General features: G+C 41.1%; 1 protein-coding gene across 3 annotated transcripts in view; it reads right to left on the bottom strand.

Annotated features, from left to right (window-relative positions):
* The window catches only part of LOC143342770 (uncharacterized), a 43,948-nt gene that overhangs the window by 16,656 nt on the left and 15,156 nt on the right, over positions 1–12,136 (bottom strand). Inside the window, exons 1-2 of one of the 3 annotated variants that reach the window (XM_076766988.1) lie at positions 5,825–5,891; positions 4,199–4,532 (exon numbers count right to left, since the gene is read on the bottom strand). In XM_076766988.1, the coding sequence (XP_076623103.1) occupies positions 4,199–4,364 (166 nt within the window). In that variant the 5' untranslated portion in view covers positions 4,365–4,532; positions 5,825–5,891. Of the gene's footprint in view, positions 1–4,198; positions 4,533–5,356; positions 5,593–5,824; positions 5,892–12,136 lie in introns of those variants that run through there. The other 2 variants (XM_076766989.1, XM_076766987.1) reach the window with 2 other exon arrangements.

Here is a 12,136-nt window from a genome sequence, read left to right as displayed (position 1 = left end):
TATTACATTAAGTGGGTCGGAGTATAACCCACTAAGCTTCAAAGGCTTATGCCGAGAATTGAGTAAAGGCTGGTTATTTATACCCCGATGGTGAACGCTAAAATCCGAAATTTCGACGAAGACACGAAGCAGAACAGAGACTGATAACGAGTTTAAAGTACCAATTATAACAACGTGTTTTGTAAATAATTAATAAGTTTTCATCTTGTAATTTCTATACAAAATCGTGTAGTTTGAATGAAAAATATAAGACTTCAAAACACGAACAATTATCTTTACAACTTAAATTTCGAATTTTGTTAGCTACTCCCTGTTCGAGCTCTTCTAGATCCACCGTAGTACAATATATAAATCAATAATTAAAGACAATCCACAGGGGGGTTAATAAAAGGCGAACAAGGACTGCATCTTTGACGGGTTATTAATGAAAATCTATTCGGCGCAAAGCTGAGAAATGGCGTCGAATATTGCTGTCGACGGCGCGAACGTCGCTACCGAGGCGTGTAATTAGTAATAAGCGAGGCGTTATTAGTAATTAATTTGCGCGCCTCGCAGAATCGAGATTGCAATCTTCATAATTCAAAGTTTTATGCAAAATTCAGTCAGGCTGCGTGACCCGTTTCCCATCGTCTTCATTTATCTTGAAACGGAATCTTATTCGGGGTGCTGTCTTAAATCATGCGAGGCTAGATTAAGAGATGGCTGAAATTATAGAGAACCGGGAACCTCTTTGGAATTAAAAACTTATCTCCCGCGGTATAATGACTTCTTTGGTCGATTATCGCTCTATGAAATATTTAATCGGTGGACCTCTCGAGCTAAAACGAATTCGTCAAAAAATTGCACGTCCATCTAGAAAAAAGCTGAAGGTGATTCTGGAAACTTTGAAGAAAAACAGGAACGTGAATAAAATTTGAAAAACTTTTCGTGCTTTTGTCGTTCGGTCGAAGCAACAAGCATTTCATATGCAGCCACCTAATCATTTATTCATACCAGCTTCTGCGCTGCAACTGTAGTGGCAACGGAAGCCGCCAGACTGTGTAGGTTCCTCGCGATACTTACGAATGGAATTACCATAAGTCACGAGCCAATTAGACGAACGTCGAAACGTTAAAAAGTGCGTTGCATCCCCCGGACGCGGTTCATCGAAGCCGCGTAACTACCAATAAGTAGCCCGTGCATTAACAATTAATTACCGAACCAGCGATCTGGCGACCTGACCAATTTCCATAATTCAACGCGGCAATATACAATATCGCGGACGCTTTCGAACGTGAGGACTAGCCCACGTAATAATGGCGAACCTGATACTAATAATTACCGTCGGATTCGCACGCGAGTCAATTGCAAATTAGTCGGCAGCTGCGTATAATTGCCGAGTTTTTTGTCGCTCGAATCGTTAACTTCTCCTGGCCTGACCTGTATGGTAAACAGCCAACCGTTCGAATAGCGTTGGAGGATCCCGTTAAGCGCGCCATTTTGCGCGTTGCGTCCAAGATTTTCTAGAAAGAAATCTAGTAAAAACTATGAGAAATATGTATATAACGTTCCACGAAGAAGATATTACGTTCCGACACACTCGAGACCCGAAACATATTGCCATAAGTGTGCAAGATTGGTTGAGTGTCCGACCATTGTCTGTTCTGGAGTGGCCAGCACAAAGCCCAGATTTGAATCCCGCCGAAAATCTGTGGGCGTTATTGAAAAAGGGAATGCACATTGCGTATAATTCCCCGCCATCGTCGATCGTTGAACCGCGCGACAGAGTTCAAGAACAATGGAATAAAATTTTACGTTATTGTAAAAATTGTATAAGACTACATCGAACCGTATTAACGCGGTTTTACTTTCGAAAGATTTATGGACAGAATATAAGCTCGTTCCAATTATATTTTACTATTGATATTATTCCGTATTGTTATTTTCGCTTTTTTTCCATTTGTTTTGTTTCTTTTAAATCGCCCATTTTTCTTATCGAGGGGTTAATTTAGCCGAGAAGATCGACAAAGATTAGAACTATATTCGTATTAGTTCAAACGCGTCCGCCCACGTGACAAAAGAACGTTAAGGCCCGCCATGACAGGGTAACAATGGAGGTAAAATAGGACGGTATTAGCCGGGGGGTAAATGTGTCTGACCGGCGAAAGTAGTTGAAAACGACTATAGTTCCCAAGGATGATCCGCCATTTTGTCGTGAAATATAGGAACCTCATCGGCTTAATCAAAGAGGGTACTTTATAATCTAGTGTCGTTAATACCAGCGAATATTCCACAACAAAAATGGATCCCAAAATTAAAAACTCGACGATGGTTCGTAAAGTTTTAATATAATCGATTTCGTTTGATCCTCTTTTACAGTGTTGTTAATACCAGCGAATATTCCACAACAAAAACGGACCTCAAAATTAAAAACTCGACGATGGTTCGTAAAGTTTTAATATAATCGATTTCGTTTGATCCTTTTTTACAGTTTAATCGCGATAGGGTGAAAATATTTACCACGGTTTGGTAATAAAGGGGAATAAATAATTCGTAAATGCAATTCTGACCAAATCCTTTCAAATTCTACGTGTGGCGGTCGGGGGTGGAAGGTGTTGGGGAAAATAAAGAGCGCGTAAATTAAGGATCATCCGGTTATCAGGTACGTGCCGACGCATACGATTAATTACATCGAGTATTGCACATTCGCGAGCCGCCCCCATCGTTGCTTAGGAATTTTTCGCAAAGGGGGTGAAAGGTATGAATATTCATAGTCCGAAGTCGAACATAATCCAACGCTTCGACAACGTGACAATCATTTTTGATTTTCCCTTAATTTGACTCACCGGCCGGCCACTGGTATTCAAATGGACCGGTGTAAAGCGGCGAACATTTAAATTCCACGTATTCGCGTGGATTCAAATTAAACAATTCGGTCGGTCGTAATTATTCGTCCTGCTTCCCCCCTCCCCGTTCGCTCTGGCTATTTCAATTAACCCGAGAAATAATAACGTCAATAATTTCGAAGTTCGATTCCTATTCGGCTGCTCCCGCGTCTATATCCGCGAATCAATTATTTCATTACGACAACGTTTATTTATTAATGTCTTGGAAATCGTTCGATTGTCGAAGCTAAAATTTTACGTTCAACAAGTCAGCCGTGGACGCTGTGAAAGCAGTACAAACCAACAAATTGCAAATGTGAATCACGAAACAATTCGAAATAATTTACGAACCGACTAAAATTATTTTTTATAGTGTGTTCCGCCACCTCTGGGAAAAATTTTAATAGGAGATTCTAGAGACCAAAATAAGACGAAAATCAAGAATATCAATTTGTTGATTGAGGCTTCGTTAAAAAGTTATAGAAACATTTCCGGCCACACAGTATATTTTCGGTAAGGAATTTTTTTCTAGAAACCGAGTAGGATTTCGGGGGTATGTCTATTCACCAAAAATGATTGTAATTGACCCCTGAAATCAAAAATAATTTTTTTAGAACGATTTTAAATTTTTTGTTTTCGTCGAAAAATTTAGACACCTACCCCCTGTTGATTTTTCTTAAAAATTGCTTTTCCACGTTTAGTAATTTTGTTTGACGCTCTACAGGAAAGTTGTCTAATACTTTTTTGTAGGTACCCATGAGCTCTACTCCAGAAAAAAGTTTCATTGAAATATATTCACAATTGTAGAAGTTATGGCTGTTTGAATATTGAACCATTTTTATGAGGTTTTTCTCATTTTTCGGGGTCAAGGATCAACTTTTTGAATATTTTTGCGATTTGTACATATTCTCCACCAAAATGCGCGTAGTTTGCTTTTTTAAACATTAAAATCGTCCAATCCGTTCAGAAGTTATGACGTTTTAAAGATTCGCATGAAAATTCGGGCAGACATTTCTGGGCAGAAATTATATTTTCGGTAAGGAATTTTTTTCTCGAAACCGAGTAGGATTTTGGGGGTATGTCCATTCACCAAAAATGATTGTAATTGACCCCTGCAACCGAAAATAATTTTTCCATGAACGATTTGGAATATTTTAATTTAATGTTCTAATATCTTTTCAACGAAGCCTCAATCAACAAATTGATATTCTTGATTTTCGTCGTATTTTGGCCTCCAGAATCACCCATTAAAATTTTTCCGAGGGGTAGCTGAACACCCTGTATAGATTAGTGTCGAAATATTGGGAACCCGATCGAGTGGTCTTTCACCTTACCTCGGGTTTCGACGAAAGCCCAGCAAAGATTGGCCAGCGAGAAGAGCAGCAACGAGAGTAGACAGAGCGCAGCATCCCATCTCATTTTCGTTGTTCCGGATAGCTTCCTCGGTTCCTTCACTCTTCCCTCTGTCCTCCTTCGCCGGTCGCGCTCATCTTCTATCATTTCCCGCGGCCCCCTGCGAGCGTTGTGGCTTCCGTTCCAGCTCGAGGACCTTCCAAGCCACCCTCCTCCGACCGTACAAGAGAAGGTGGAGAAAGAGAGAGAAGAATCCCGTTGTCAGCTCGTCGGTTTCACGGCCAACAAGGGTGCTTATCACCTGGCTGATAACACCTGCAAGACAAATAGCCAGCCTGGTGAACACAAGCGTCGTTCTCCCGCGTAATTAACCTGCTGATAATCCCCAAGGTGGCAACGAATCCTCGATCTTTTCTTTCGCGGTCGCGACGAATCGCGCTCCCGCTCTGTTCCCGCGTTACACTTTTTTCATCCGAGGTTTTCTTTAGCACCTCTAACGAGCCGCGTACGTACCGGGAAATTGAAATAAAAGAGCGGACGAACGAGACCGGCGCGGTTCTCGCGCATAAAGCGGCTGATTTAACCGTGGTCTTTCTCTCTCTCTGCACAGAATTCATTTCTCCGAGCCGGGGATGTATCCATGGAAAGCTACACTCGCGGTTGATACTGGCTTGTCGCTTCTACGGAGCACCGGGAAATTAGTTTGCGAGCAAAATAAAATGGAAATATCACTGGGGATATTTAGCGAGTCGTGGATTAAAAGAAACACACCGTAGGGTTTGTTGCTCCCGCTGCGTCTTCGAGCTTCTACATTAGGATAGTCGTTCGTAAACAATTATAAAATTCAAATTCCTTGAATTTACTTGCTGCTAATTATAAAGTTTCATAAAAAAAAGCAAAGAACGAACGAGACGTGCCATTCGTCGCGGTGCAGTTTTTCCAAGCCGCGTCGTAAAGCGTTCGGCCCATACGCTGGCCACGATTTTCGCAAATCTCCGTCTCCGATCCATTAAACGATAACGACCATAAAGACAAAGTCGTATAATAGAATCTTTCTCCGATTCCGTCCCGCCCTGTAACGGCGAGCGTGTACAGATACGGTCGTTTTTGCGACGATAAAAGTGTCTGTCCGTATTCACCGCCGCGAACTTATTCCGAGTCCGTGATCCTGCGCGTCAGGATCCACGAGGATTCGAGGAGTCTACGTGCGCGCCAGGATGTATTTGCTTTGCTCCTTATGGTAAATCTTCGACGAGGATTCAGGTGGGATGGCTTCAGGTAGGTGGTGGTTCTCGATCTCGATTCGACAGGATTGTTCGTTCGGGAAGAAAGATAGAGAGTCGGCCGTGGTTTGGTTAAGAGTTGGAACGAAATTCCAGAAAGTTGCTGCTCGGTGAAACAGGTCACGGAACGAAGAGAGCCGTCGCGGAACGAACGGCGGCAGTCTTTAAAAAGTTTTTCCCGGTTTCCGGTGGTGGGGGGAGGGGGCGGTGAATCCCGCGGCGGGATGCCTCCGGGATTCCTCGGGGATAAAACAAAGGATAATCAGGTCGCTTTTTATTCTTGAGGAGGGCTCCGACGGTACTTGCGAAGGAGCCTGGAATTACCGGCTTCCGACCCTTCTTTTCCTGTCTTCGCCACTTCTAAGCTGCTCGAATTAGGCCACGTTAATCCTTCGATGCCTACGGGGTACGGTAACCATCTCTAGACGATGCACGGTAATCTGAAACGTCGGCAATCCTTGGCTAAAAATTAATTTCTAACCCTAGGAAACTTTGAAACTCGAAATATTTTGGAACGAAGATGCAGAGTTCAAAATAATAAATACAGTGGACGAAGTTTCTGTAAGAACGCTATGATTCTTAATAAGAAATTAAATGATTTTGATGATGTAATGAAAGGAATGCTAGGAAATAATTAAGGTGTAATAGAAACTGGAAAAGTAATATATAGATCTGGAGAAAATAGTTTATTTTTATCGAGAGGGCCACTTCATAAATGATGCTTTCATGATGCTCTTCAATAAATAAAATTAAGGTATCATCCAAAAGACCAATGTACTTTTCTGTGTTCATTACTGTCGAAATTTTACAAATTGTCATTTTTGAATCGTAACTAACACGTTGAACACGCGAGTTTGTTTACATTTATTGTTCCCCAGTAACGATGCGATGGTGGCGAAGGATTTCCTCATACCATTACCAGATATTTAGAATATAAAGGAATATTTTGTAGAAAATCATGGTGTTCTTATAGAAATTTCGTCCACCGTATAAAAAAGTTTAAAAAAGAAAAACATAGGTAGTCTTTTAGAAAATTAACAACGAAAGAGAAAAAAAAGATATTTAAAATTTTACATTCGAATGTTTCTATACATGAAATCCGCAAGAGTATCTACACTGTAACGATAACAAAACTTGTGGCAACCGGAAGACTTCCATCACATTGCACAATAACTGAATTGATGCTCTCGAGAGTCAACAAGTTGCAATTAATCTCTGCAGCATTATCTAATTATGCAAAACAAAGCATCACGTTCTATTTAACATGCTAATTTAGATTACTGGATGCATTCCATTAAGACAAACGTATCTTTACTATGATATAATGCTTCCCGGAGAAATGAAATGTACGTAAATTATTCAAAGTAGCAATATTTCAGATCTGTTCGATAGATTCAAGAAGCTCCATCGAAGAAGATTCTTTATATCTAATTGTTTCGCTCTGCTGTGTAACGTTCGAGGCGAAGGATGTACTAAATACCGTATATCGTTAGAAACAATAGCAATATCAGCAGAGTACGGTGCTCGAGCACAGTCTACATACTTGTCTCGAAACTTTCAGCTCTTAATGACGATCGGGTCGGGTCTCGAGTTTCGAGATGACCCCAGCTGTAATGATCGAACTTGCAATCGAATTCCCCGAAGTGGAAGTTCAAACGGTCAGTATTACGGATACGGTTTCATGCTATTCGATTCGCAAGATTTTGGTCCCGTCGGACTATAACCGTATAAACTCCGAAGACAATACCGCCAGACAGACTTATTCCACGGAAATATCGACCTATAAACTTCTCTAACAGCGTTTCTCGATTAAAAAATAATTCCTGTTTATTCGAAGATCAAAGAAGGTTAACTAAGTTTAAAATAGAATAAAAATAATTTGTCTTATTTTTAATTCTTTCGTACGATTCGAATGGGTCAACAGTTTCCGTAGGCAGGAGTTTCAAAAGTTCTCCGACGATGATGCGTATACTTTCGAGTCAATAGGAGCCTAATAAGAGCATACTCAATCTGGCCGGAACCCGCTCGAGCGAAATTAACCTCGACCAGTTGAACAAATTTCCGTTTCCGTACAAGTGCGCGTAATTTGAATCTTCGGGCCGTAATTGGATAGTTTGAGATACTCCCAGTGTCCAACAAGTTACTTAGTTCAACTACTTTATTGCTGGGACGTATATCGTCTGCCCCGGGGGTGGATCGAAACCGTTCGCTGTCTCCGCTTTTCGTCGCTTACTTACAATCAGCATGGTTCTAATTGCAGCCACGTTTGATTAGGTCAACCAAACTTCAGCCGTTCTTCGTTCCACGGTTCTGTTTAATTTCTTGGAGGTTCGACCTCTCCCGGCTTCGACGATCCGATTAACCGTTCCCTTCGTTGTCTGGTAAAACCAGCCCACGTACAAGGTAAAACTGTTGTTTCTTTCTGTTGTCAAATTTAATTTTCGAATTCTGATAAAACGTATCGATCCAGACTAAAAACTTTTATATTTCTCATTTCATCGTTACGAGACATTAATAATAACATTTGAACTATTTTTACTCGTACACGTTGTATGAATTATATGTAAGCAAAATTCGAATATGGTTAAGTTTATATATATTATCGGAAAATTTTCACCAATCATAATACTCGTTTATTTTGAGCACCGTAGGTTCGAACGTTTTTGTATAGAATAAAATAACTGAATATTTCCAATTTTTCTAATCTTGAACGCGACAACTCGTGACACGGTATTTCCACGGTTAAGACCCAAGGAAAACGACGTCAGCGGAGCAAACATCGTGAAAAAGTTGGAGGAAAAATTAATATCGAGCGAAGGGGTCGAAGGGTGAAATTTTTCTCGTCGAGCAGGGATTAAAACGTATTCCGACGGATAGGTTAACGAGCTGATAGAATGGGAAACGCGACTAAAAATAGAGAAACGACGAAGAGTATAGATTTGAGGCGCGGGATCGATCTCTGAGAGACGAGGAGCACCGAGGAAAGCAACCATGGGCTCGAATGGGGCGGCGGGGGCGGGACGGATAATTTTAGCGGCAATTACCGGATCCAATTGGAAGTTGAATAGACGAAAACGACCTTAGACGCCGTAAAAGAGACGACATCGGTGCCTGGAAAACAAGGACCCGTGGAATTAGAAAAGCAACCGAATGAAATTCGCAGCGACTGCGAGAAAATGTCCTGAACGTTGGGAAAAGCGAGCAGGTTTCTTTTCTTCTTTTCGCGTTCGTGTCATTTATCTAACTGGGGGATGGCAAGTAGCTAATACCTGGCCCCTTCAAATTGGATTAGGCTCGTTAGTTTCGTTGTCTGCCGTGTAAACATTCGATCCCGTCGCTTTTTCAGCATCTTATCGTGTTATATCAGTTTTAATGTCATCCCAGGACAAAGTCGACGAACCTTTTTGCAGTTTTTTCGTTCTTTGAACTGCTGTAACTAAGTAAAAAAAATTTTACAGAGGCTATCGTTCGATCCTTGATTGAATTTCTTCAAAACTGCTGTTTGGTCGTAGAATACGCACGGGTAATGTATTTCTGGTTGTTTTATTTTCTTTGTGAATTTTAAGGCTTAATTTCTCTGACAACGTTGTCCAGGTCACGTGATTAATTATATCAACGTATTGTAATTATCAAATTTATGGCAGAACGTTGTACACAATGATGGGGTTCGAGTTTACAGGCCATCGATAATTGAATGTGTCGGCATCGACGAACAAACTTTGTAATCGAGTTGGTTTCAGTTTATTACGGATATACACGTATCAATCGAGTTTGTATTCATTAGGTTGATGAAAGATAGAGTATTGTTAATGTACCAACTGCCGCCTGGAGGTTTGCTTCGTTAAAACGGAATCGAGCCCGTTTATTTAATCGAATGCTTTCTCGCCCGCCAGTCAGCGTTTTCCCCGTATTATCATATCGAAATAAAAATGGTAAATCACTTTAGAAAATTGAATTCCGTTGATCCTGATGAAGCACCTGATCTGATTGAACCGAGATTGCTTCCGATTGGACCTAGACTGTATCAGAGATTTCCGATCCGATCGAACAAGGGCCCATTATACTTTTCATTCTGATCGCCCGAACTTACGAACCTCCATTTACACCTAAAATACAGCGATCTTACTTTTTCACAATTCAAAATATATATTATTAGGGATGGACGAGAAATCTCTTTTGTATATTTTCGAAATTAATACTTCACAGAATGAATAAACGAGCAAGAAATTCATTCCGTGATAGAATTCGCGAAACAATAAGAACAGATTTTTCGTACGACTGGAATAATTAATGTTTTTAATGAATAACGGCTAACGAACGTGAAAAATGATACTCGTTACGGGAAAAGTCTGTAATTATCCAAACATGGAATTACGATGGATCTCCGTTCTACTCAACAATGGATGAATTTCTATTTTTAAGAAGAACAAATGATATTTTTGACGGATGAACATTGGCGCGGATATTTTATGTAACGTTATTCCCATTGTTAAAAAACAAATATCCGAGGATGTATTCTCCAGGAAATAGTTTTAATTGAATCCATTAAACAATGCGTTTGTCCCAGTCTGGCCTTTGTGCCGCGTTGTTATTGGATTTTACCCGCATTCTAACGAAGAATGAATATTAAAGTTACTTTGAAAGTCAAGTGCATTGTGGCCGGGCAAATCAATTAATCGAATCGTACTAAACGTTCGTCCAAAGACGCGATTCGTGCTTTTATAGCGGGGCCGGGCTTTTGTAAAATTCATTCGATAGTCAATAGAAAATAATGGAATCAATTACGCGGGAGATGAAGGCAGTTCTTACGTCTGCGATTCGGCTCGAGGAAATTCCCTGGACTATATTTTCACGATTCGTACGAAATGCTTGCAGCGGAATTCCAGCCAAAGCTTACGTTGAATTTATCGTTCCGTTGATATTTCTATTTGCATAGTCTACTCGTGTATATTTAGTTAAAAACGAGAACGTGCGGGAAAATGTAATTCCGACCAATGCACGTTCGAAAGCTATTCGCAGAAAATACGAGGTCGGGTCCAGCAATTTCTGGAGCTTCCGTCAGAGGATATTATACAGGGTGTCTGGGAATTTGGCCAGGCCAAAACTCGTTTCAGTTTTTAAAAGGACTCATATTTGTCAAAGGAATCGATTCGTCGAGTAATTCTAATGTTACAACTCTGTTTAAATATTTATAACTTGAGAAATCCATCAGATTTCAAAATTTGTTCTGGGCTACCTCGTTTATCGTAACAATTTTAGAATTTCTTGCAGTAATCGAGGTTCTGCTTTTCTTCGAACGATATTCGAACCACCGATGCGTTATAACGAACACAAAATACATATGAAAAATGTTGCAACGTTCTGCGCGGAGGCGACTATGCCAAAAGGAAGGAAAAAATTCTACAATTCAAGGACTGCGTTTGCAGGTTCGCCGTCGTGGAGGAAGAGAAAAGGAGCTCGAATCGTGGCATCAATCACCATTATCGGGTTCCTTATCTCGCTAGACGTCACAATTAAACGAATCGAGGGACATTTTTCTTTTCTCGGGCCACCTAATGCAGCCTTTTGTATCGCTCGGGGTTATAAAGAGCCCCCGGGGCGGGGCAAAGCAACAACGCGACCGGAAGGAGCCCGGCCGGATGTCGAGGAATTCGAGGAGCGAATCTTTGCTAATTCGACCAAGGAAGAAATGCCCCGAACCGAGAAAGAGGAACTTTTGACCTTGCAGAAAAATTGGTCGCCAAGAAATCGGATTGAAGGGAACCGAGGAGGAAACGATGTCCTCGAATCAACCAAAGAACAAAGCGAGCGAAGGTTGGCACGTATGAAAGGGACGAAAAACTGTTCACAGTGTACAGGGTGTCCCCATTTTAATTCTTTGCACTTGGCTGTATTTACAATTTTCATTCAAAGCATATAATACAGAACTTCGTCCATTCAGTATTCAGAATTTATCTAAGTTCCTATTTGTCACAGTTGTTTTACTTACTTATAAGCTAAAAAAAAAAAAATAAATGAGATAAATGTTGAGTTGGGTAGCTTGGAATTATCTGAAAAGAAAATATTGATCTGTTGGGGCGGTGAACGCGTTAAGGCTATTGGTCCACCCTTGTATTTGCCACCAGGTACTTATATTTATGTATAATAAATTGCAGAGTTACGATTTATAGGATCGGTGAGCGTTAGGTTACTCTCCCTTGTGTCCTGCAGTCGCGACGTATGTTTGCGTAAAGAATCATCCCGTCGGTCGATCTCGCCACCCCCTTTATCATCCAACATCGACTCGACGCGAGTTGCAAAGAGCGAATAACGATAAAATGGAAGTAACAAGGGAGTCTGTGGCGTATCCGGAAAACTCGGGAGGAGAGGACCTTGAAAGTCGGACCGGGAGCGATGGTGGAAGCACGGCTCCTCTGCAGGGTAATAATAAATTGAAGAGTGTCTCGCAAAAACCTTCCAGTTCGCGGGCTTACCGTGTTCCTGGAGATGGAGGGCTGAAGTCTGAAGGGAGAATCGAAGCTTCCCTTTTGACGTTTGCTGCGTTAACCGTTTTGACAGATTGTCTTCGTGAACGGAGGGCGTATAATGAACTTTAATTACCGAAAGCTATCGCGGTCCTTTCACAGTGGGATTATT

The sequence above is a fragment of the Colletes latitarsis genome, chromosome 6 (assembly GCF_051014445.1).
Source record: "Colletes latitarsis isolate SP2378_abdomen chromosome 6, iyColLati1, whole genome shotgun sequence".
In the NCBI taxonomy this organism is placed as follows: Eukaryota; Metazoa; Arthropoda; class Insecta; order Hymenoptera; family Colletidae; genus Colletes; species Colletes latitarsis.
Note: the sequence above shows the minus strand (reverse complement) of the source record. Positions and strands in the feature narration are given on the sequence as shown.